The sequence below is a fragment of the Asterias amurensis genome, chromosome 11 (assembly GCF_032118995.1).
Source record: "Asterias amurensis chromosome 11, ASM3211899v1".
Lineage (NCBI taxonomy): Eukaryota > Metazoa > Echinodermata > Asteroidea > Forcipulatida > Asteriidae > Asterias > Asterias amurensis.
In genome coordinates, this window is record NC_092658.1 from 19,275,564 (window position 1) to 19,299,138 (window position 23,575).

Sequence of the window (23,575 nt, forward strand, 5' to 3'; positions counted from 1 at the left end):
GTCTATGATCCCTGTATTACACATTGCTTAAAGTCAGTTTATACATTGGGCTCCATAGAAGAGAAGCAATAATGTGACAAGACAAGCTAATTTCTGACCAAAAATGGGGGGAATCTTGAACTCTTTGTCATTTTAACTTCATTTCATGCAACATTGATGCTTAAAATATCATTGAAATTCTATGCATTCGCTGACATTTTTAGTCTGAGGTAGCAGAGGGACTACCACTTCAAACTAGTACAATATGACCTCAGGTAATTCTTTTAACGGCATGGGAAAACTAAACCCAACAAATAAACCCAAATATATTAACAAAATAGGGAGATTGGTAACATTAGGGTTAAAGCTTAGGGCTAAAGCTAGCCCAAAATGGCAGAGGTCCGGCAGATTCATCGGGAGGTTGAAGGTTCAAATCCCTTCTTGTCATTGTGTCTTTGTTCACCCCCCCAACCCCCCCCCACCCCCCCCCGAAAAAAAAATAAATAAAAAATAATGGCTTTAAAAAACAGTGTTTAGAGTTTTAGAGTTTTGACAGGTTAACTGTGCCTGATTCATTGCATGTGTTACTACAGGGATCTAGACCAAGATACCATAATCTCTAAAGGGGAGGGGAACCTGACTATTCTAGTAAACCTACGTTGGGTGTTAGCGGTTCAGTATTTGAATCCTGTGCATATTGTACTGGTCATATTGCTGAACCCAGTTCCATCTGTTGTTCAAAAGAGAGGATTTCATAGCGTTAGACAAAATATTTCATTGATTTTTAGGCTTGGAATTTTATATGTGAAAGGGGGCAAGATAAATTTTTATTTTGCAAAGGGCCCCTTTATTGGACAATCTTAAAGTCTATTGACAACTTTGAAGGGGCACCAAGGCCAGAAACAAGGGGCAACAGGGGCAATGGCCTCCCTGTAAATCCCTTAGGAATATATTTTAAAAATGAGAATTGCAGGCCAAAAGGCTTTTTCCTTTTTCGCTGATGGATGGTTTCTGACATCGGGGCAACTTAAAGAAGGATTTACCAGGGTTTTATGAAAATGAGAATTATTATTATTATTTTTTTAACCATACGCCGATGTGTGTTATAGCACTGTATACTCAGTACTTTCCCGAGTCCTGTGAAAAATATCACAGGCATGTTACTCGGGTGGGATTCGAACCCACGACCCTTGCAATTCTAGAGCAGTGTCTTACCAACTAGACTACCGAGGTTGCCCGGTAGCTAAAGGCAGTTCGAATCCTATGTTTTGGCAGCGGGTACCGCAACGATATAAGGGTAAAGATTGCTCTTACCACTCGACCAAAAAAAGGGCAGCATTTAATTATTTATTATTACATTTACTTCTATCTACTTGGTTTAAAGAGACAACCAGCCTTTAGTCTTGAAGAGTGTCCAATGTCCAAAAGTAAAACTTGCTTTCTGTTTCGTAAACACTCAATAAATGAAGGGACTGAGGGCCGATCGAAAATTAAATGAATACCTTAAAATTAGTGATAAAAGAAAAAGGTACAACATTGGCTAGCCGTAAACGGTACAAGAAGGTATCACAACAAACTTTGATATGTTTAAAATCTGTTTAAAAAGCAAACTTTGACACGTCAACAAATGTTTGGATAAGTATTGTTTGAAGCTTTGCATGGTGTGGATGAATAGGAAGAAACTATAAATCAATGGTAAATTTGCGGGAAAAACCATGTGCAAATCTGAAAAGAGTCGGTGTGGTCCCAACTGCTCTTCTCAGAGCCAACACTCCCACAAAAGAGATTTACACATGGTTGTACCCGCAAATTTACTATTGATTTGTGTATATTTGGTTTGTGGTAACGCCATGTGTGTTTCTACTGCCAGGTAGAGTTTGTTCTTAAAAACTGTCTTTCTTTATTCTACTGAGAATGTCTCCTGATGATGACTAGTGCAAGCTAGTCGAAACGTTGAGACCAATTCAAGAACTGACTCCGCGGTAGTACAGCTAATTACGATCCTACAAGCTAAAGCAGTAGTCCCAGCCAATTTTCTATACATGTACCATCCGCCCAGGTACGTAGTAGTTAAAAAGCAGGACAGTTCTTTTCAGAACTGAGAAGTCTCTCGAACATCCGATAAATCTACTCTGCGTAGATAGAATAAAGAAAGACAGTTCTCTAAAAACAAACTCTACCTGGCAAGTAGATACACACCACAATCCAAATATATATTGATACATGTACCTCACCATGCAATGCCTCAAATCATATTATACTTATTGATAGTTTCTTCCTAAATTTTTTGGACAAAACTATTTGTTTTGGGATAATGTTAACAACTTCACCAACTGTTGTACCTCTCTTTTTAAGAAAACCGATGAGTCTACCGTTACATGTAAATGTCTCCTATATTATTTAAAAGGGATGTACACTGCTAGGAAGGTGGCAACCTGCCAGTCAAACATACTCTTAAATCCCGAGCAAAAGTTTCAATAAAACTCATACTTCTGTTCAGAGAAAAAAAAATCAAAATAATAATGATAGGGGAAAAAAAAACAGCAAAAGGCTGAAGCCCACAAACTTGCTGAGCACAGAAGCAGGGAAAAATATTTTGTTGCAAAAACTGGTTACCAGCCAAAAGTACATATAGTTTACACTTTGTGACTGGTGCCCCACCAATTTTTTGCTCAGCATACAAAATTGCTAAGCAGTATTTTCTGCTTAACAGCTTTATGAAGTTGGACCATGTTCCCAATATTCACCAACAGTGTACATTCCCTTTAACCAACACCGTTAACACAAGTTCTCTGAACGAGTTCCTTGTATGTATTTCAACGACACGACACACAGTCCCCTCATTTGAGTGCGTTCAGTCTCAGCTGAATTGTTACCTCCAAATATTTTGTGTCTAAAATTTGTTATGAATTTTACTCTTACAGATGCAATATCAACCTAAATTTACAGGCTGACGGAATTTGATTATGAAACAAAATTTATTCACCTGAAAATTTACACCAACATAAAACCTTACCAAAAAGCTAAAGGCTGGTTGCGGTTTAAGAGGGGAAAAACCCACCCATGTATGTATGGACATAAAGTTGACTAAATCACTTTATTTAAATTCACAAAGAGAACGTTAACAATATTTTAAACTAAAGTAAGTTTTGATAAACGTAAAAAAATGTTTGAGGGGAAAAACAAAAAACGTTTTTGTGGGAAGCGAACAAACAATAGATAGACCAACTGAGAACAGTCTATATTGAAGACCTTTATCTTGGACCTATTAGCAAATACCATTGCACAAGCGCAAACTGTCGAATGAGGTGCATGCTGGTCTAGCTAGTGATCAAATTTGATAGCTAGCTAGACCAGCATGCACCTCATTTCACATCTATTGTGCGAGTACTGAGTATTTGCGATAAGGTCTATGTTTAGACATGTTGGAAAACCATCCTTGTCTAGTATTCCCTATGCAAGGACACTGACTCTCACTAAAAAAAATAAGGGGCCAGACTACTTTTTACACCAAGCCTCAGGCCGTGTTCGGATTGGTGGCTACAGCTACGGCTACTGCAAGATGTCCATGTCATCATGCGATGAGGTATGGGTGTTCTCAGCAACACCCTTACATGTAGCTACGATCGTAGCCATTGCTGCAACCACCAATAGATGGATTGCAATACGCGTCATCTGCCCGCCATCTTTGATATATTTTAAACATGAAAAATGCAAGCGTGTACGCGCTGCGCCTGATTCTCATGCACTTTTGTAACATCCCCATCAAAGATGGCGGTCGATGACGCATATTGCAATCCATCTATTCGGATACAGCCTCAGTTTCGAGAAAAATTGTTTTTGAATGGGAAAACAACAAGATGGAGGCATGACAAAAAAATTGAGAAAAAAATAAAAAATAAAAAAATGTAGAATAATTGGTTTTTTAAAGCTAAGAATGATGACTGAAAATGTACTCACTTTGTCAAAAGGTCTAATGGCAATGATGATAGATAAATTTAGGGAAAAAAAAAAATAATTAGTAATAATAATAATAATTTTGTTTTAAGGCTTAGAGTGAAAACTAAAAAATGTACTCACTTTGTTCGCAGAAGGTCCCCTCCCAACCGGGAAGACAAGTACAGTCGAATCTATTCACTCCATCAACACAGGCTCCACCGTTCTGGCATGGGTTACTATTACACTCATTGATGTCTGGGGGGGGGAACAAAAAATCAGAATTTTCCTTAAGACGAGCAGAGTTTTCCTTTTCAAAAACGTCGAGACCAAACCGGTTCTTCTCAGAGCATTCACTCACACATAGTATGTTTGTTTATGGTGTAGAACGAGGGTTTCTCTTTGTTCTCCCATTGTTTGGACTTCTCTTTGTTTTCTTCCATTGTTTGGACTTCTCTTTGTTCCCCCATTGTTTGGACTTCTCTTTGTACCCCCATTGTTTGTATATAAAGTATACTGTTCAAAAACGTGGAGACTAAACCGGCTGTTCTCAGAGCATTCACTCACACATGTTTGTTTATGGTGTAGCTCGAGGATTTCTCTTCGTTCTCCCGTTGTTTGGACATAGTTTATTTTTCAGATGTCCCCATTGGTTTTGTACACAAAATCTACCGACGACTGTCCCAGCTGTGACTTTTTCCCAGATCCCTTTTGTAAAGTCCTCGGTTATCAATAGTAGACATGAGCACACACGCAAGTGTGTAAACACCTGAGGCCAATTTCATAGAGCTGCTTAAGCAAAAAAATTTGCTTAAGCGCGAAAATAGCTCGCTTATTTTACACATGTTACTGGCCAAAATTTCATGCCATATGTACATTGCTTGTGACTGGTATTTAGCTGTTGTTCACTAAGCATAACAATTGATCGGAGTCTTGGCCGGTACTCTGATTTTACTAAGCAAGGATTTTTTTGCTTAAGCAAAATTTTGTGCTTAAGCAGCTCTGTGAAAGTGGGCCCTGCAATCGTGGACCCTCTTTGTGAAAGCAACCGAGGACCTACATCGTCCCTTGCTTTTTTAAACGTATATCATTTTAGGTGTATTTTTCTGTGTATGTCTTCGCTTGTTTGCCTTTTTAAATTGTTTAGTGATTTGTATTATCTTCTGTGCTTTTTTATATATGCCCCCTCTTGCCTTAATGTATTTTTAGGGTTTTAGGAGACATACGCCTTTTGGCGACAGTTATTTTGTTTAACTTTTATGCTCTCCTGGGCACCCCACTGTTGTTTTACTTTGTTTTCTTAAATATTTTTAATGTATGTATATGAGCTTGTAAATGTGATTGCCCGAATAAATATTACAATTATTCTAGTAAACGTCCCTGGTTTGAATGTGCATACAAACCCACACATACACTAAAGAGCTTCACCTGTGGATGTACTTGTTTTAATTACAGTTTCTTCCTATCCAGAACACCCTTGTCACACGAAGTTGTGTGCTTTGTGATGCGTGATTTTGAGACCTCAAGTTCTAAATCTGAGGTCTCGAAATCAAATTCTTTCTCAAGAACTACGTTACTTCAGAGGGAGCCGTTTCTCACAATGTTTTATACCATCAACTTCTCCCCATTACCCGTTCCCAAGTAAGTTTTTATGCAAAAAAATATTTGGAGTAATTACCAATAGTGTCCACTGCCTTTAATCATTACAATATAATGTAAATTATATCACTTTTCTTTGTGTGTGGTAAAAATAAAAGAAATGAATGATTGAAAAGCCCATAGCAGTTTGTACTAGACAATATACGCCGGACTTGTGTTAAAGGCGAGCCCTGCAGCCGATTTCACGAAACGCTAAGATTAATCCTATCTCTCTTAGGATGAGTAACTCGTCCTAACTTAGGATGAATCTTATGGTCTGTATGCTATAGTGCAGGGTTGGGCCTCGTCCTAAGTCCTAAGATTAATCTTGAGCTAGGAAGATTTTTGATGAAATCGGCGGCAGACCATCAACATGTAACAAGGTTAAGCAACTGGAAATGGGAATCTTTTGGAGTTGATGAATTTGAAACTTACTGATTTCACATCTGACTCCGGTATATCCGGCGAGACAAGAGCACACATAGCGATTGACTTCATCCCTACAGGCCCCGCCATTCAGACAAGGTGAACTGCTACACTCGTTGATCTCTGTTGGACAGGGTCAAAGGAAAAACACAAATAAATAAACCAATTATAAACTTATATATGCAGATACAAGATCGGACAAACTGCTACACTCGTTGATCTCTGTTGGACAGGATCAAAGGAAAAACACAAATAAATAAACCAATTATAAACTTATTTCAGCTCATTTCCAGCTTTTCCAGTTTTACCTGGGACCCTGTACCATGACAAGCTATTGCGATGGCGCCTTTTTCAGTCATAGCTCCAACACTTTATTATTATTTTGTTTACTTTGGAACAAGCTACATGTACCCACCCACATTCAAACAGCTCCTTCATTGGACATTTTTAAATCAATGCTTAAACCCATCTGCTTTGTCAATCTGGTTACAGCGCTTAGAAACATCCGTATTTAACGCTCCATATATGTTGTATTTATTATTACATTTATCATATGCAGATACAAGATCGGACTTAACTTACATGCTGAGGCAATTTGATAATGGGGGGGTTTAAACGGTTGATAATGACCAGCTGGAGCTGTTTATAACCTGTTGTTTTCGGATATGTTTGTGCGGGTTAGCCCACAACCTTGTTCCCAGGGGTGATCGATCATGCCATTTTAGCCCATGTGAATGCATACGTACTACGCACATGAATGCATATCCGAAAACTGTCTCAGTCATAAAAAAGCAACACACGTACAGAGCTCAAGGACGTCGGAAAACAGATAAGTTTTACAGAGTTTCTTACTTTATTACACCTTTTAACAGTAACTATTAACTGGATTTTTGCTGTAATTTACACATTTGATTGTTTTCAGATGGATTAGTTTCCGTAATTTTAATTTTCTTTCTGGGATTGTGTTTTTGTTATGCGCCCTTGAACAGGCTAGTCCTGGAGAGAGCGCAATAAAAGTTCAACAAATTATTGTTTATATAGGGCCAACATAGGGCTAATATAGGGCTAGATAGCTCAGTTGGTAGAGCGCCGGCACGTTAATCCGGAGGTCACAATTTACCCAGTCAGTTTCCCTTGTGGTTTATATTGATATCTGAGACAAAAAGTTGCATCCCCTTAAAGGCAGTGGACACTATTGGTAATTACTCAAAATAATTATTAGCATAAACCTTACTTGGTAACGAGTAATGGGGAGAGGTTGGTAGTATAAAACATTGTGAGAAACAGCTCCCTCTGAAGTGGAGTAGTTTTCGAGAAAGAAGTAATTTTCGACGAATTTGATTTCGAGACCTCAAGTTTAGAACTTGAGGTCTCGAAATCAACCATCTAAACACACACAACTTCGTGTGACAAGGGTGTTTTTTCTTTCATTATAATCTCACAACTTCGACGACCAACTGAGCTCAAATTTTCACAGGTTTGTTATTTCATGCATATGGTGACATACACCAAGTGAGAAGACTGGTCTTTGACAATTACCAATAGTGTCCACTGTCTTTAAGGTGATCCCCTGGCTGCCGCTTCCCAGGTTGTATCGTAATTTGGGTGTGATCCCTGGCTACACGGCAGTTAACGGTTGCATGGCTTCTGACTGGCACCCCCGAACAAAGATATTGACAAAATAGGGACACCGCCAATATAGGGCTAGATAGCTCAGTTGGTAGAGCGACGGCACGTTAATCTGAAGATCGTTGGTTCGAATCCCACTCTAGTCAATTCTTTGTTCAACCCCAAAAATCATTTCAAAATTTACCCAGTCAGTTTCCTTTGCGGTTTATATTGATATCTAAATTATTATTATTATATTTACTACTGTATTATAGTTGTGTGTAACTATTTCATGAATTGTAATTTCCTCCATGGTAGGGCCAAATAAAAATGAAATTAAATTGATTTGTATTAATAATACTTACCAAATTGGCAAAAGACCCCAGTGTACCCCGCTAGGCACGAACAGGTGAACATGTTAACCCCATCAACGCAGTTGCCACCGTTTAAACATGGGTTGCTGGCACACTCGTTGATATCTATTTGTGTAACAATGTATTATAAGAAGAATAAAAGTATGATTTATTTAGCGCCTTTTACAAATTTGATGCAATTAAAAGCACTTAAAAATGCAAAAACAAATTTGATAAAAAGTACAAAACAACATAATTACAAAAACAATAACAATGAATATAAAAGATGGAATTTCAGTTTTTCTTTTTTGAACAATGCAATTATGTATCAATCATACAAACAAGGGGTAACTTATGATAGAGGCCGGTTTTTAAATGAGATTTGAAAGAGCTCGGAACATTTTTGAACAGATTTAGGAAGACGGTTCCAGCATTTCGGCCCAGTTGCTGCAAAAGCTGTAGAGCCTACATTTGTACCAGATCATTGTGGTATTCAACACAACAGCAGAAGTAGCCTTTAGCCAAAAATGTAAAGCACGAAAAAAGACTATCACCGCGAGCGGTGAAGCGCCTTTACCAACTCGTTTTGGGGGCCTTATTTTTTTTCTTTACATTTGCCAACGATTTTGCTTGGAGAAAATGTAACGAGTTTGTATCAAACGTTCTTGTGACGTCATGCAAGTAATTGTGGCTTCTTATTGGCCAGCAACTCACCACGCTAATGCATTATGCATTACATTTTCTCCCACCAAAATCGTTGGCAAATGTAAAGAAAAACATAAGGCCCCAAATTGAGTTGGTAAAGGCGCTTCGCGGCTTTGCCGCTCGCGGTGACAGTCTTTTTTCGTGCGTTACATTTTTTGGGGTTGTGCGTGCTATCCGGTGTGCCGCGTGCGCCTTGACTAAAGGCTACAGCAGAAGTGGATCTACATTAAGACCCGTTTCAGACAGGCGCTCAATTGAAACAGTTAGGGTCGACTGGACCCGCTAGAAGTCCAAAGATCGACTGTTCCCGTCCGTCGAATCGACTCTGCAGGGTCTTGGTTTCAGACGTCGATCTTGTCATGAGCCGAACCAATCAAAAACCTGTCAAAAACTAAAATTTATTCGGGTCGACCTAGCGTCTTTTCTAATCTATTTGGTTCGGCGCAATTCTGGCATGCCTCTGGTCTGAAAGGGGTGTGAAATCATATCAAGACTGACATTTGTGTCGTGTCGTGGCCAAGTGGTTAAGAGCACCGGTTTCAAGCCCTGGTGTTTGATCAGCAGAGTGTGGGTTCGAATCCCGGTCGTGACACTTGCTACGTAAAATTGGGGAGGTAGTGCTTTCTGCTCTACCGGCCAGGCTTCGGACTGATGATACCCAAGCCTACATCCATACGGACTGTAAAGGGGGTAACCCTGTTTCAGCCCTAGGAGTACATGTAGGTGACAATGGCCTCTGGAATAAAATAATTGTAGCCCACACCTTGAAGTGGCCATTTGGCCTTAAGTGTCTGGCGCCTTGCATAAAAAATTCTTTTTTTTGAAATTAAAATATATATCACTTACTTATTTCGCAAATTGGACTTGTGAACCCTGCTAGACAGTTACAAGTGTACTCGTTGATCCCATCAACACATTGTCCACCATTTTGACAGGGACTACTCCCACATTCATTGATATCTGCAGCAAAGAAAGGGTTAAAAAAACATTACAGGGGTGGATTTCACACAGAGTTAATAAAGACTAGTCTAAACTCGAGTTAGGACGAGTTACTCGTCCGAACTCGTCCTAACTTAGGACTAGCCATATGTTTTTAGTATCTCCAAGGACTACAGTCATAAGTTAGGACTAGTCCTAACTCTTTGTGAAATCGACCCTAGAATTGGTAAGAAATTCTTTTGTCTAAGATCAAAGATTTATATAAAACTTACACAGTCTATTGATGACAGTAGAATTCATCCAAAGAATCAGCGCGACTAAATGCAAATTTTCCGCGATCAAATCAAAGTCACCAATACAAAATAATAAATCAATAATTTTTTTAATCATGCGAACGCAAACATGGCAAATGACATCAAAATAAATCCATTTTCACGCAAATTTTGTCTGTTTCTGTGTAACTTATTTACGACTGTAACAATCAAGGCGTGGGTATACTTACTTATCTGGCATCGATCGCCGGCGTAGCCGAGCACACAAGTACATATAAACGAATTGGTGAGATCTACGCATGTGCCTGCGTTTTCACATGGAGCTGACGCACACTCGTCGATGTCTGAAGAGAGAAAAACACAAGAGACGTTTAGAGGCCGGTTTAAAATCAAACCCTGTTCTTAAAGGCAGTGGACACTTTTGGTAATTACTCAAAATAGTTATTAGCATAAAACCTTACTTGGTATCGAGTAATGTGGAGCTGTTGATACATGTAGTATAAAACATTGTGAGAAATGGCTCCCTCTGCAATGTAGCTTTCAAGAAAGAAGTTATTTTCCACGAATATGATTTTGAGACCTCAGAATTAGATTTTGAGGTCCCGAAATCAAGCATCTGAAAGCACACAACTTCGTGTGACAAGGGTGTTTTTTCTTTCATTATTATCTCGCAACTTCGACGACCAATTGAGTTCAAATTTTCACAGGTTGGTTATTTTGTGCATACATTGAGATTAACTGAGAAGACTGGTCTTTGACTATTATCAATGGTGTCCAGTGTCTTTAAAGGAACACGTTGCCTTGGATCGGTCGAGTTGGTCTTTGAAAAGCGTTCTGTAACCGTTTGTTGTAAAATGTATATGGTTAGAAAGATATTGTAAAAGTAGAATACAATGATCTACAAGTAGAGTACAATGATCTACATAAATATGCCTGGAAATTGCGTGGCCATTTATGGGAGTCAAAATTTTGACTCCCATAAATGGCCGACCGTGATAGTTCGCGACGTAAAAGGAAAACCGTGCAATTTCGAGTGATACTTGTGTGGATCATTATATTCTACGTTTAAAACATCTTTCTAACCATATGCATTTCATAACAAACGGTTTTAAAGCCATTGGACCCTTTCGGTAAACAGTATTGTCCAAGGCCCACACTTCGTGTATCACAACTTCTATATCAAATAACAAACCTGTGAAAATTTGGGCTTAATCGGGCATCAGAGTCGGGAGAAAATAACGGGAAAACCCACCCTTGTATCCGCGCATTTCGCCGTGTCATGACGTGTGTTTAAATTAAATCCGTAATTCTCGTTAACGAGAATTGATATTGTTTTCTCAAAAAGTAAAGCATTTCATGGAATAATATTTCAAGAGAAGTATTTCACCAATACCTTCTGTAAACCCTGTAAGTTATTTGTAAATCTGTGAACTTTTTTTTTTTTTTCTGTACCGAAAGGGTCCAATGGCTTTAAACGCTTTTATTAGACCAACTCGTCCGATCCAAGGCAACGTGTTCCTTTAAACAAAATAAAAAATCTAAACAGGGGGAAAGGAGCCCCGTAAGACTTACCGATGGAGCACCTTGTACCAGCCCAGCCGGCAAGACACTGGCAGACATACTGGTTGATACCATCCACACAGACACCGCCATTGAAACAGGGCGTAGAGGCACACTCATTGATATCTGATCAAAGTGGAGACAAAAACATTTTTGGTTTAAACAAAAATAATAATAACAATAACAATAACAATAACAGTAACAGTAACAGTAACAGTAACAGTAACAGTAACAGTAACAGTAACAGTAACAGTAACAGTAACAGTAACAGTAACAGTAACAGTAACAGTAACAGTAACAGTAACAGTAACAGTAACAGTAACAGTAACAGTAACAGTAACAGTAACAGTAACAGTAACAGTAACAGTAACAGTAACAGTAACAGTAACAGTAACAGTAACAGTAACAGTAACAGTAACAGTAACAGTAACAGTAACAGTAACAGTAACAGTAACAGTAACAGTAACAGTAACAGTAACAGTAACAGTAACAGTAACAGTAACAGTAACAGTAACAGTAACAGTAACAGTAACAGTAACAGTAACAGTAACAGTAACAGTAACAGTAACAGTAACAATAACAATAATAATAATAATAATAATAATAATAATAATAATAATAATAATAATAATAAAAATAATAATAATAATAACCGTATTAATAACGCGCCTTTTGCCAAAGGATACAAAGCCCCAGGTATTATTACTGCAAGGAGGTGGACGAAGTTTGAGATACAAGACCTAATCCTTAAGCACTATGTAATGATTTATGAGGTGCTGTGGCGCAATATGCTGCCAATTCAGCCAGGAACACCGGGGCGAACCCCTTCTCTTTTCGATAAGTGCACTGGGTTCTTTTACATGTGTTACACAACACATGGGACCAACGGCTTTACATACCAACCGAAGGTAAAGTGTCTTGCTTAAGGACACAAGTGTCACGACTGGGGATTGGAACCTACACTCTGCTGATCAGAAACACCAGAGTTTGAATTTGTTGCTCTTAACCGCTTGGCCACGACACTTCCACAAAAACAAAATTAACGTACTCATTTTGGTCTTGATCCTGAACAATCAGTACTCTATAAATTCTCATTAGTATCTTTCCATGGACCCCAATGTGCTGTACAAAATAAAGAGTCTTAGGAACTAATCAAAGAGCCTACACACCACAAAAGTTGAGAAGTTATGAAAATTATACTCACTAATTTGACAGTTGCTTCCAGTGAATCCAGCAAGACAGTTGCACGTATATTGATTGATTCGATCAAGGCAGGTACCACCATTAATACAAGGAGCGCTGGCACACTCGTTAATATCTGTAAGGAGATTGAGTTTGTTAATAATAATAATAATATTAATACTCGGTTCTTGAATAGCGCTTACAACATCAACTGGAAGGTGCGAGGTGTCTCTCAAGAAGTGGGGATACCTAGACTCTGAAGACGTGACGTGCATATGTAAGACAGAGCCACAAACTAAGGATCACCTCCTGAGATGCCCCCTACTGGAGCAAGAATGCAGAACTGAAGACCTTGCGTAGTACAATAATACATGTATTGCTAGGAACTGTGTTCAGTGCTGGCTGAAACACAACATCTAGTGTGTGGACACGATAAGATAAGAAGATAAAGCGCTTTATCACACCCCTAGGGGCATATCAAAGCACACAGTAGTTTTTCCTGCAAGGTGCGACTGCGTGTATGTGGAGCTACCATTTGAAGTAGGAGACCTATTCTTTTAAAGCGACGTGTGATGGTTTACAAGGTGCTGTGGCACAATACGCAGCCAGTCAAACCAAGAACACCGGTTTCAATGCAGTCGTGGAAGTGGACCAACTTATACCTGAAAGATCTACTCACTCCATTCACTGTAACTAGAAACCTCCGTCCTGCTAACAAAGACACCCTTGTCATCCCGAACATTGCCCCCAAAATATATGGTCAACGAAGTTTTCAGTTTGCTGCACCTCATTTATAGAACAATCTCCCTCTACACATCAAACAAGCTACCAATATCTCAAGTTTCAAGACTCTTCTCAAAACATTTCTGTTCCGTTCATCGTGTACATAGTTGTTCTTTTGTTCCTCTGAGCACTAAGAGACTTTCTTCTGGAGGTGTTAAGGTCGGTTTATAGTCGGTCGCGCGATGGTCGGGCGATGAAAATCTTGACGCGCGATCAAAAAAAGATACAGTTTTTAGGCCCTAGCGATGACTATAAACTGTGTCACGCGTCAAAATTTCTATCGCGCGACCGACTATAAACCAGCCTTAAGGCGCTACAGAAATGCATGTTGTTGTTATTATTAGGAAAGTAAAGAGTTTACCTATTTCACAGTTGACGCCAGTGAAACCTGGAACGCAGGAACATCTGTAGGCGTTCAACTGGTCTGTACAGGTGCCCTGGTTCTGGCAAGGATTGCTTGAACAGTCGTCTCCGTCTGTGTGCAACAAATGTAAAAATAAGTCAGTATCATCTCTGGATGACGCACGGATGTAAAAAGGCCTGGGCTGGATTTCTCTAAGATTCATCGTAAGATAAAGTTGTCAACATCGCCATAGTGATTTGTATTGTGATATCACACTTAACTAAGCAGCTACGATTGATTTGCAGTTCAGCTCTGAGATTAATTTGCAGTTAAGACCTTAAGAAGTGAGCAGGAAACCAGCTCTCTGTGAAAATGGCCCCTGGTTTCATAGGGCTGTTTTAAGGGCTTGAAGTTGGCACCATATCAATTCAATTCAATTCAATTCAACTCAATTCAATTTATTTATTTCATCACAGATTACAAGAAAATAGTGAAAATTGTTTTCCCTGTGTGCACTAAAAAGATTCAAATTTGACCATGACACCGTGATATCACCATGATCACAGGCTCGCAACCCGCAGAGAGTGATATTATCGAATATTGCGATACTAATTTGGAAAGGATTTCGATATCGGATCGATTTGGTTTTAATCGAAATATCGATTCTTATGCTATAACTGTCTCTTCTACAACTTTCACTGGGTATTTGAAGAATGATGATGTCAAATTTAATTAATTGCCATTATATCGAATATCGCGATATATTGTTGGCGATCTATCGTGATTAAAATAAATTGATATCGCCCAAGCTTAGCCCCAGACCAGTAAACTCATGACCAGACCAAGACCTGCTATCTCATGAATTTGGAACGCTAGTTGGAAGCAGACTAACCAGGTAAATTTCCATCAATTACATAGTTCTGCGCAAGTGCAACTTACCAACAACAATGGATTTTACCTGGTAAATATGCAGTCACCAAGCGTCCCTAAAGTCCCCCATTAGGTCTCAAATGTAGATTTTCAGTCGACAACTGGCTGTGTTCGAAATGGCGATTTCCGCTACGGCTATGGCTAGACCAGCGTGTCTGTCTACAGTGAAGAATAGGCAGACGTGCGCAATCTACATACACGTGAGTGCAACATCTAAAGAGCCTACATGTATGTCAGATACAAAGACCAATTTTGGAATTCACTTATTGGGTCCAGCTGCTTATAACCTGTCTCGAGACAGTGCAATAGCGATGGTCATCTTTCTACTACTTGATTTCTTTTTCTTTTATCCCATTTCTACCTCGTTGTCAGCCATCACCTGGAGAGTTGCCTCTGTCACAAGGCCCTTAATCAGGCCACTAATTAGTGGCCTGATTAAGGGCCTTGTGACACGGGCAACTCTCCCTCCACCAGCCCCCCAAAAAATAATATTAACAAAAGCTGGTTTCAAGAAACACATTAGGGGAATGCTCCATTAAACAAAAAAGTGGCTAAAACGGCACATCCTTTTCATCTGGCAACTTACACCTGTTATCTTTATGTAATTGCTTTACCAAACAGTGGACTTGTTTGGATCATGCAAAAACAAACCAGAAATGCTGCTGAATGCCCCAGGCGGATTAAGCACTTATCCATTAAGTTTAACGACCCAAGTAATAGACGTTTCCATACATGCCTAAAACAGTACTGCTGTCACGCCCGCAATAGAATTTGACTGCGTATCTCTATGTGAAATGAATGTAGGTCAAAGGTGAATATAAACGCCGGCTTAATGGCCATTTCCAATGAATAGGTTGCACATCACGCGTGCGCACGAACGTTTTGGTTGGCAAATTATGGGAAACATCGCGCTGTTTCTATATGCGTCTAATAGCTGCGCATGACGCAGAAGCGATTGCGCGTCTGCTGTATGCAAGCTGGAATGTAATTATCATATTTAATGGGAAGGGTCTGTCCAATGTTTACACAATCACTCTCTGAAAAGGTGGATACTTCCTAACTTCCTTCGTTCTTATAAGAAAAAGTTGTTTGTTATTCCACCAGTGATGACCAAGTCATTATAGTGAACACAGCTTTGCTCACACTGCCTCAACTTTATGGAACAATCTCCCAGAACATCTGAAAAACATTGACTCCATTGTTAAGTTTAAGGTTGCTTTAAAGACGCACTTATGTAACATTGAATTCATCCAGTTTGTTTGTTACCCAGTACATCTTAAATTTGTTTTCTGTTGTGTTTTTCTCAAGAGCGCTTAGGGACATGTTTTATTGTGTTATATGCCAAACAAGAATGGTTAATTATTATTATTAAGTTTTTGTGGCCAAAATTGAGCTAATTCCCGTATTCCAGTCGACTGTTTGACTTACCACTCGAGTACTCTATTTGAAATCCTCTCATAAGGATGTTTCTGTCGGTGGAGAAAAAGAAGACGTACTGGTCGGTCACTACATCGAAAGGCGGCGGGGTCATACCCAGTGTTGTAAGGTTGCCCTCCCAACTCATGTCATAGGGACCGTCAGCATTAGCTCCGACTACTCCTTCTAGGATGTCCTTAAATTCTTCCGTGTCGAAGAAGTTGAAGGTAAAGGTAATTTGTTGGGCATTGGCAATTTTGACAAAATAAGCGCACAGAGCGCGATTGTCGTAGAGACCGGGGTAGTTGGGGGATTCGATCACACCGCTGGATTCGGTAAATGATCCACCACAGTTTTGTACTGTAAAGAAAAACCACATATAAACATTTTTTCACATGAGAACAAATAACATCTTAAAGAGAAGGTACACGTTTGGTTATTACTCAAAAAGAATATTAACTTAACTCCTTTGACTCCAGTGAAGGCGCTGAACAGACCATTATTTGAAAAAGTCACTGGTCTCAAAGATCAGTAATGTGATTAACGCACGAAAGAGATGGACACCATCAAAAGCTCAAATATGGTCCCTGAACATGTCTGGAAGTATCGGCAAGAGAAAAGTCACTAAATTTGGACAATTTTAGCCGCTTAATTCGCCAAAAAAAGGTATTTATTAATGAGAATAACTGTGTTCGGACCCGGTCTTCACTGCATGGTAATGACCTTGGTTGGTGGCTGGGGCTGTTAATGGACCGCGCCAGCCACCAACCCAGTCATTACAACGCAGTGAAGACCGGGTCCTCGCACTGTTATTCGCTTAATCATATTAGTAATTATCTTCAAGTACGGGCTAATCCTCTAATCAAATTCGCAGAATGGAGTGGTGATAAAAACCTATATTGCACGGTTAATATCACTACATGCGTCTTGTGTGTTTAGTGGTCACGCGCCAAGTTTGCTTAAAGATAAATACGTTATCACACGCGCACTCTTGGAAATACGGAAAATATAGCGTGTCTGCGTCCCATATCCAACTCGGCCTTTGGCCTCGCTGGATATGGGACGCAGAAGCGCTATATTTTTTCGTATTCCATTCGCGCTTGTGTGATAACTTATAAATAAGTGTTTACTTTCGATGCATGATAGGCTCAGCAGAAATGTTTGAGAAAAATTATTTGATTAAAACGCTACGCAAATAGTTTTGAAAAAAAAAAACGCAAATGGGTGGGGTTTTAGGTTCAAAGCGCAAAAACAAAGCAGGCGCTGAAAGAGTTAGGATGTTTTGCCGGGTAATTTCGATACAGATCAATGAATAATATCTACAATATGAGCTACTACTGTTACTACTCCTATATAATAGACGTCATAATGTCGCCATCTTAGAGGTCAAACGATGATGCAACAATGGCAAACGAACATCTACGCACACACAGCGCGGACCAATGGGTGACCTTCTTTTGACCTCTAGACGAGGGCGCCCTACTTAAATGCTGTCATGTGCATTTATACTACCTGTTTGCAAATACAAATGCGCAAGCGCAAACTAATGGATGAGTGTGATAGCTATGGATCAAGTTTGATCACCTAGACCACAATGCACAATCCAAGCTTTACGCGCGCACCCAAGTATTTGCGAAAAGGTCTATAAAGTCTATACTTTACGTACATAATGGCAATTCACAGTCCTGTCCATGATAGAAGAATGGACCGGAGTCGGGGCACACACAGATGTAGCCAGAGCCGGAATTCCGACATTCTCCTCCATTCTGGCACGGGTTGCTTGAACAACCTGTCAAAGAAGAAAAATTAATAACAATAAACAAAAATAAATAGAGCAGTATTATGAACATTGAAAATACAAGAAAAGTGTAAGGAACATTGCATAATTGGTTGTTGCTAACAAAACAGTCAATTGGTTGTTGCTAACAACTGACAGTGTAAGCACTTTATGTAATCCACCATCTTACATAAACTGACAAACCTGCAGAAGTTCGGCCATCTGGGTCACGAGAGAATAGTGAAAAAAACAATAACAAATTTTGCATTGCATCGACGCAAATCAAAAAATGAATAAAACGCTCACTGAGAGATAAACTCCAAATGCAAAATTAGCTATGTTTATTTCTCATCAAATATGACATTTGAGACAGAAATATTTCAGGGGATGTTTTCTATTATCATCATTAGACCGTGTAAATATGTGATCTTCACGATTTTTGTTTCTTACCAATTTTTATTCATTAAAGGGTTTGGGTACTTTTTTGTAACACAAACCACAATGTACACAGACTACATTAAACTAGCACAGTTTGAAGATAAAGATAGTAGAGAGCTCCCTTAAAGCCATTATACACTTTCGGAACAGAAACAAAAAATAAAAGTTCACAGATTTACAAATAACTTAGGGTTTACAGAACGTGGTAAAAGACTTCTCTTGAAATATTATTCCATGAAATGCTTTACTTTTTGAGAAAACATTAAAACAATTATCAATTCTCGACATCGAGAATTACAGAGTATAGTAAACACATGTCATGACACTGCAAAACGTGCGGAAACAAGGGTGAGTTTTCTCGTTATTTTCGCCCAACTCCGATGACCGATTGAGCCTAAATTTTCACAGGTTTGTTATTTTATATATAAGTTGTGATACACGAAGTGTGAGCCTTTGGATAATATTGCTTACCCAAATTGTCCAATGGCTTTAAAATATACTTGCTGAGGTGCTGTAGTTTTTGAGAAATTAGTACAGTAGGAAACCAGAACACAAATTGTTGTTTGTCTTAGCACGGAAAACATTATTACCAGTTATGTAAATCTGTGGACATTGTAGTTTGTGTTCTACCAAAAGTACCTAGCCTAAACAAAATGTATTCCGTATTCTGAGAATACTTGGAGTGAAATTTGGATTTACTCTTAAAGTTTCAGCGGTCTTGTACAACAGTTATTGACACAATGAGGAGAAGTAAGTTTTCACTCTAGTGTCCTCCTACTACTGGAATCGCTTTTGTTGTTGTTCCTCGTTGCAAAGCCCAAAGAGAGTTGAATGACAAATGAATGTTTATGAGTGCAATGGTGCGAATATGTTCATGAGTTGAAAGATAAATGTACTATTTAACAATGGAGGAAGAAAAAACGAGCATGACGAGGCAGACCTGGAACACTCCATCTTTCAATGAATGAAAATATTTGCACTATTGCACAAATGAAAAACATTTGCATTATTTGTTTGATAACATCCAGATAGATCTTTGTCATTTTGAGTGGAGGATACAACTTTCAAAACAAATAAAGCTTTGACATACAATTTCTTATTACTGTGAAATTTCACCCGCTTCTTTTGGTTCGGCCTGTTTGGATTTAACATAGCCCTGGGCTAGATTTAACAGTGACTATGTGCGTTCTGTACAGCTTTTTTGAGACATGCAGATGCCGAATGTATTGTGACTAACAGTAGAAACAGTGCTGCTGCATTGCTAAGGACATGTGCACACAGTACAGTGATGTTTTACGCAGTATGCAATCGTACTTTTCGGATGTACGTAAAATGCACGCAGAATTTTTAATCATTTATGAAGTTTTTACTCACGAATTGAGGACAAAATGCCAGCATGTAGGGATTGCAGTATGTGTAGCTAATGTTAGGTACTGACTACTGGCTTTTCTTCGGAAAAGAAGTTAAGTTAAGTTAAGTTTGAGAAGTTATCGTCTTCGGTTTTGTTATGTTGTGTGTGTCAAAATAAAGTTTAACACGAGGGCAAACAGCGCCACCAAGGGGTGACTTCAGACTTAGATTTAACTTTTGTTTTTAAGAGGGCCTAATATAAAAAAAAAATTACGGTACTTTCGTCTGTGCGTTCTGCAATTTCAATTTCAAAATGTTAGCCAAACTGGTTGTGCGTGTTTACCAAAGAGCTATGTAGCTCTATGTTGTTTACCTAAGGCCATGTGACCTTTGTTTGCAAAACGAGTGATTTTGCCGTTCCCTGTCCGCCTTTCTTATAGAGATGTGACATGCTTTATAAGTTGATAGAAAATCTCACGGAGCAATATTGTCATAGTCAGATTTAATAATTTTGAGCTGGGTGCGTGCTCTATGTGTGTACAAATGCATGCCCGCAAAGGAAGCTTTCTTGTGGTTCTTTTGTAACACTAATATGTGACGTCATTGCAGGTCCCGTGGTCTACTGCCAAAGTTATCAAAAATTGAATGTAAAGTATATCACGTGACAGCCCCAAATGTTCCAGGCGCACTAAAGTTCAAGAACGGGTGTTTTGCACTTTCATGTTGTTGTTAATCATGTCACTGACTGCGAATACCTACGTAGGCCTTCGTGCACGTCGTCATTTTATATAGAGAACTATTTCCAATGGGCCGCAAAAGCTGCTTGTCAAAGTTCTATTTTGCTTCTCCCAACCCTTTTAATATATTTTTTTTTTTAAATATAGCGATGACCTCAGAATGACCGTCGTATTTTATTATGCTTAAAAGTATAGGCCCTATCTTTATTGATTGTGTAAGCAAATAAATTAAAACAAAATTTACTTAATTATGAGGAAAACACTTTTGGTAAAATTCCTCAATCTTTGTTCACGTTGGTTAGCTGGTTGGAAAGGTGTCAAAGCTTAGGTCTTGAAAAAAAATCTGCCGTTTTTATAAGGGGGTTGGGACTAAACACCAGCATTCACAAACAAAATAACTAAATTTTAAGTCTAGTACTCGCGAATTGTCTTTGTTCCAACGTTTTGAATCTTGAAATCACATAAGTCTTTTTGCATAAAATATTATTGCCGTTGACGGTTCTCTACGCCCGTAATCATATTGCACATAATGCAGACCCAAATTGAAATATCACTAAGATAACAAAACCAACTCCATACGAGCGAAATAATATGAAAGTTTCGTGAACTTTTTGTATGCTGCCCTTTTATTAGTTTTGTGAATGCATTAATCCGTCTCTCAGACGAAAACAGATTTACTTTTTTCAAAGATTATTATCCGCAATTCAGACTCACAGACGAGATGTCATAGGTCATAAATAACCCGAGGGCACGTTTTAAGCAAACTCTTCGGGTGATGACTAAATACTTGTGATAATGGTTCAAACTTCCCTCAAACACGTGATAAAATTGATGGTTCAAACTCAAACTCCGTGGGCGTATACCGTGTGTGATAGTGGTTGAATGAATAATGGGGTGGGCAACGCCTTCTAATAAGGGACTTGGAATTATTCCAGAAAATGGGGAGCACAAAATTAACTGCCGCAGTAAAACAAGAGTGACAACTACAGTTAGAGTTGCTTTAAATACACTGGACACTATTGGATATAAGCGTATACACAAAGCACGTGCGATAATGTCAAAACAACCGCGGGGCCAAGCTATGCCTGATCCGAATCTAGAGCCGAAGCCGTGGTTTCGAAAAGGGCCCATTGTCTTTCTCTGAGAGCTTCCCTGTGGGGCCCTCAACGCGTGGGGTCTTCGTGCCAACGAGAACCAATCAAATCGTCTACATTCTTATGCTAATTAAAAAGTAGGAGGAGCTTGGGCCAATCACTGGCCTACACTAACAGTGTCAAACTTTTCACACACGTGCCCCGGGGGAAAACAAAATTATAATCAGCGTCTTAGCGCTTTGTAAAGAAACGGGGAAGGTTACGTCCATGACCCCCAACAAATGGGTACACAGTTTGAGGATTAGTCTATAGTTGTATTGAAACGAAGGAGTGCCGAGGATTGCTATTATGCGTTTGCAACAGGCCATGGTGTGGCCAACAAATCTAGATAATTATTTTTCAAAAGACAAATTTTATTGGAATGTGTGGGAAAGCGGGAGCGTGCGGTTTAATGGTTTAATACGTGCGGTAGAGCTTGGGACCCTAATATGCATCGAATGTGATGCTAAAAATCAAATGTATAATTAAACAAGTAATGAATTACAAACAAGCTACTGATTATAAAAAAAATCTGTACATGACAATTTATAAATTGAAATTTGCTTTATCCGCATGCTATGTTAGATCCAGTTTTTGCGCTATGAATCATAAACTCATAAAGTTAACACAGGTGTAACTTCTTTTCTCCTTTGATCGAATCTTTTGACATCCACCAAACTGCAGACATTACCGATAAAAAAAACCCACATTGAATTCAAAAGTTCACACATCAATACTTTTTACACCACAACGTGATGAATGAAAACTTAACAATCCTTGATGTGATACTGTATTTAACATGAACACATCAAACACCTTTGTTGTTGTACCTATTATCAATCTGAAATAAAGTCTAAACAAAAAACGCCCCTCCCCCCCCCAAAAAAAAAAAAAAAATACTATCAATAAAATCTAAAATAAAAAAATTAAAAATCTCGATGAAATAAATAATATAAAAAGAGATTAAAAATGAGTCTTACCCTGAGCATAGGCAGAGGTAGCACAATACAGTGCAACCAAAGCGATAAGAAGGATTTGTCGCATCATTTTGACGGCAGCAGTTGATGCAAACTTTATGAGCCGGGCGGACAACAAAGTATCCTAAATCTCCTCGCCCTTATCAACTATCCCGAGCCAACCAGATAAAATACCACCCGTCCAAACGAATATGCAAGGCAGAGTGGCGGGTGCAGGGGTGTAACAGAATACAAAAACCCAACTTTCCAGCCGATACCAAGTCTGGTCTTGCTCCTAACCAATCAGTCCAGGGTTGCCCACTTTCATCGGGGAACTTTCACCACAAGGTGTGCCAGTCTTCTTTGTATAACATTATTGAACCGAGGAACGGCCCTTCGGTATGTAAATCGGGGGGGGGGGGGGGGGAAATTCCCGTTCACCCGCGTGTTCTGGGCCAATTTTGTATTCATCGATTTTTGTTCTTTAGAAAAAAAGGAAAAAGAAGTTGAGGGTCACCCTTTTAGACTTTAAATTTCACCCCGAAGCATCGTGCATTTGAGGTATTTTGTTGTCCTCCCCTTTTATCAGTAGCATTTTGGATAGAAGACAATTTTGTAAATGAACACAAAAGACTGGAAATCATAAACCGTAACAGGAAAGTCACAAATTAGGCCGTTGTACTTTTGGCTATAATAACTTGTATGCCACTTAGTATTTCCATTCTGTCACCTTTTTTTTCTCTGTAAATTCCATAAAGTATGAATGCCCACTATCTGAAAATGACAGAAATTTTATACAAAATGGGAAAAGAAACAGACGACTGATTGTGCATGAAATTGGATAGGAAGTTGTAAACCGTATTCTGTATTATATCCTCTAAAAAATGACCTGTCAAATAAGGGATTTTAATATAAAAACCGCAGGGGCGTGGAATGCTCAAATAAAACGAACGTACTATTATAATACAACAAGATAAAAAATAAAACTTAAAATAAAGGCGGGGGTTAAAATATTGGAAATACCCTGGCTGCTGATCTAGTTTAATATAACCTTGTTTTTTTTTTACAAACTAGTTTACGGTCAGATTATGTCACTCCTGAAATATCCTTCAAC

The 23,575-nt window shown here is 38.9% G+C and overlaps 1 protein-coding gene across 1 annotated transcript in view; it reads right to left on the reverse strand.

Moving 5' to 3' along the window:
* LOC139944031 (uncharacterized) overlaps positions 1 to 22,745 on the reverse strand; it is a 120,008-nt gene extending 97,263 nt beyond the window's left edge. Inside the window, 11 exon segments of the mRNA XM_071940976.1 lie at positions 4,060 to 4,173; positions 5,989 to 6,102; positions 7,953 to 8,066; positions 9,492 to 9,605; positions 10,087 to 10,200; positions 11,429 to 11,542; positions 12,621 to 12,734; positions 13,743 to 13,856; positions 16,083 to 16,430; positions 17,737 to 17,859; positions 22,486 to 22,745. Coding sequence (XP_071797077.1) covers positions 4,060 to 4,173; positions 5,989 to 6,102; positions 7,953 to 8,066; positions 9,492 to 9,605; positions 10,087 to 10,200; positions 11,429 to 11,542; positions 12,621 to 12,734; positions 13,743 to 13,856; positions 16,083 to 16,430; positions 17,737 to 17,859; positions 22,486 to 22,552 — 1,450 coding nt within the window. The 5' untranslated portion in view covers positions 22,553 to 22,745.
* Between the last annotated feature and the right edge of the window lie 830 nt (positions 22,746 to 23,575).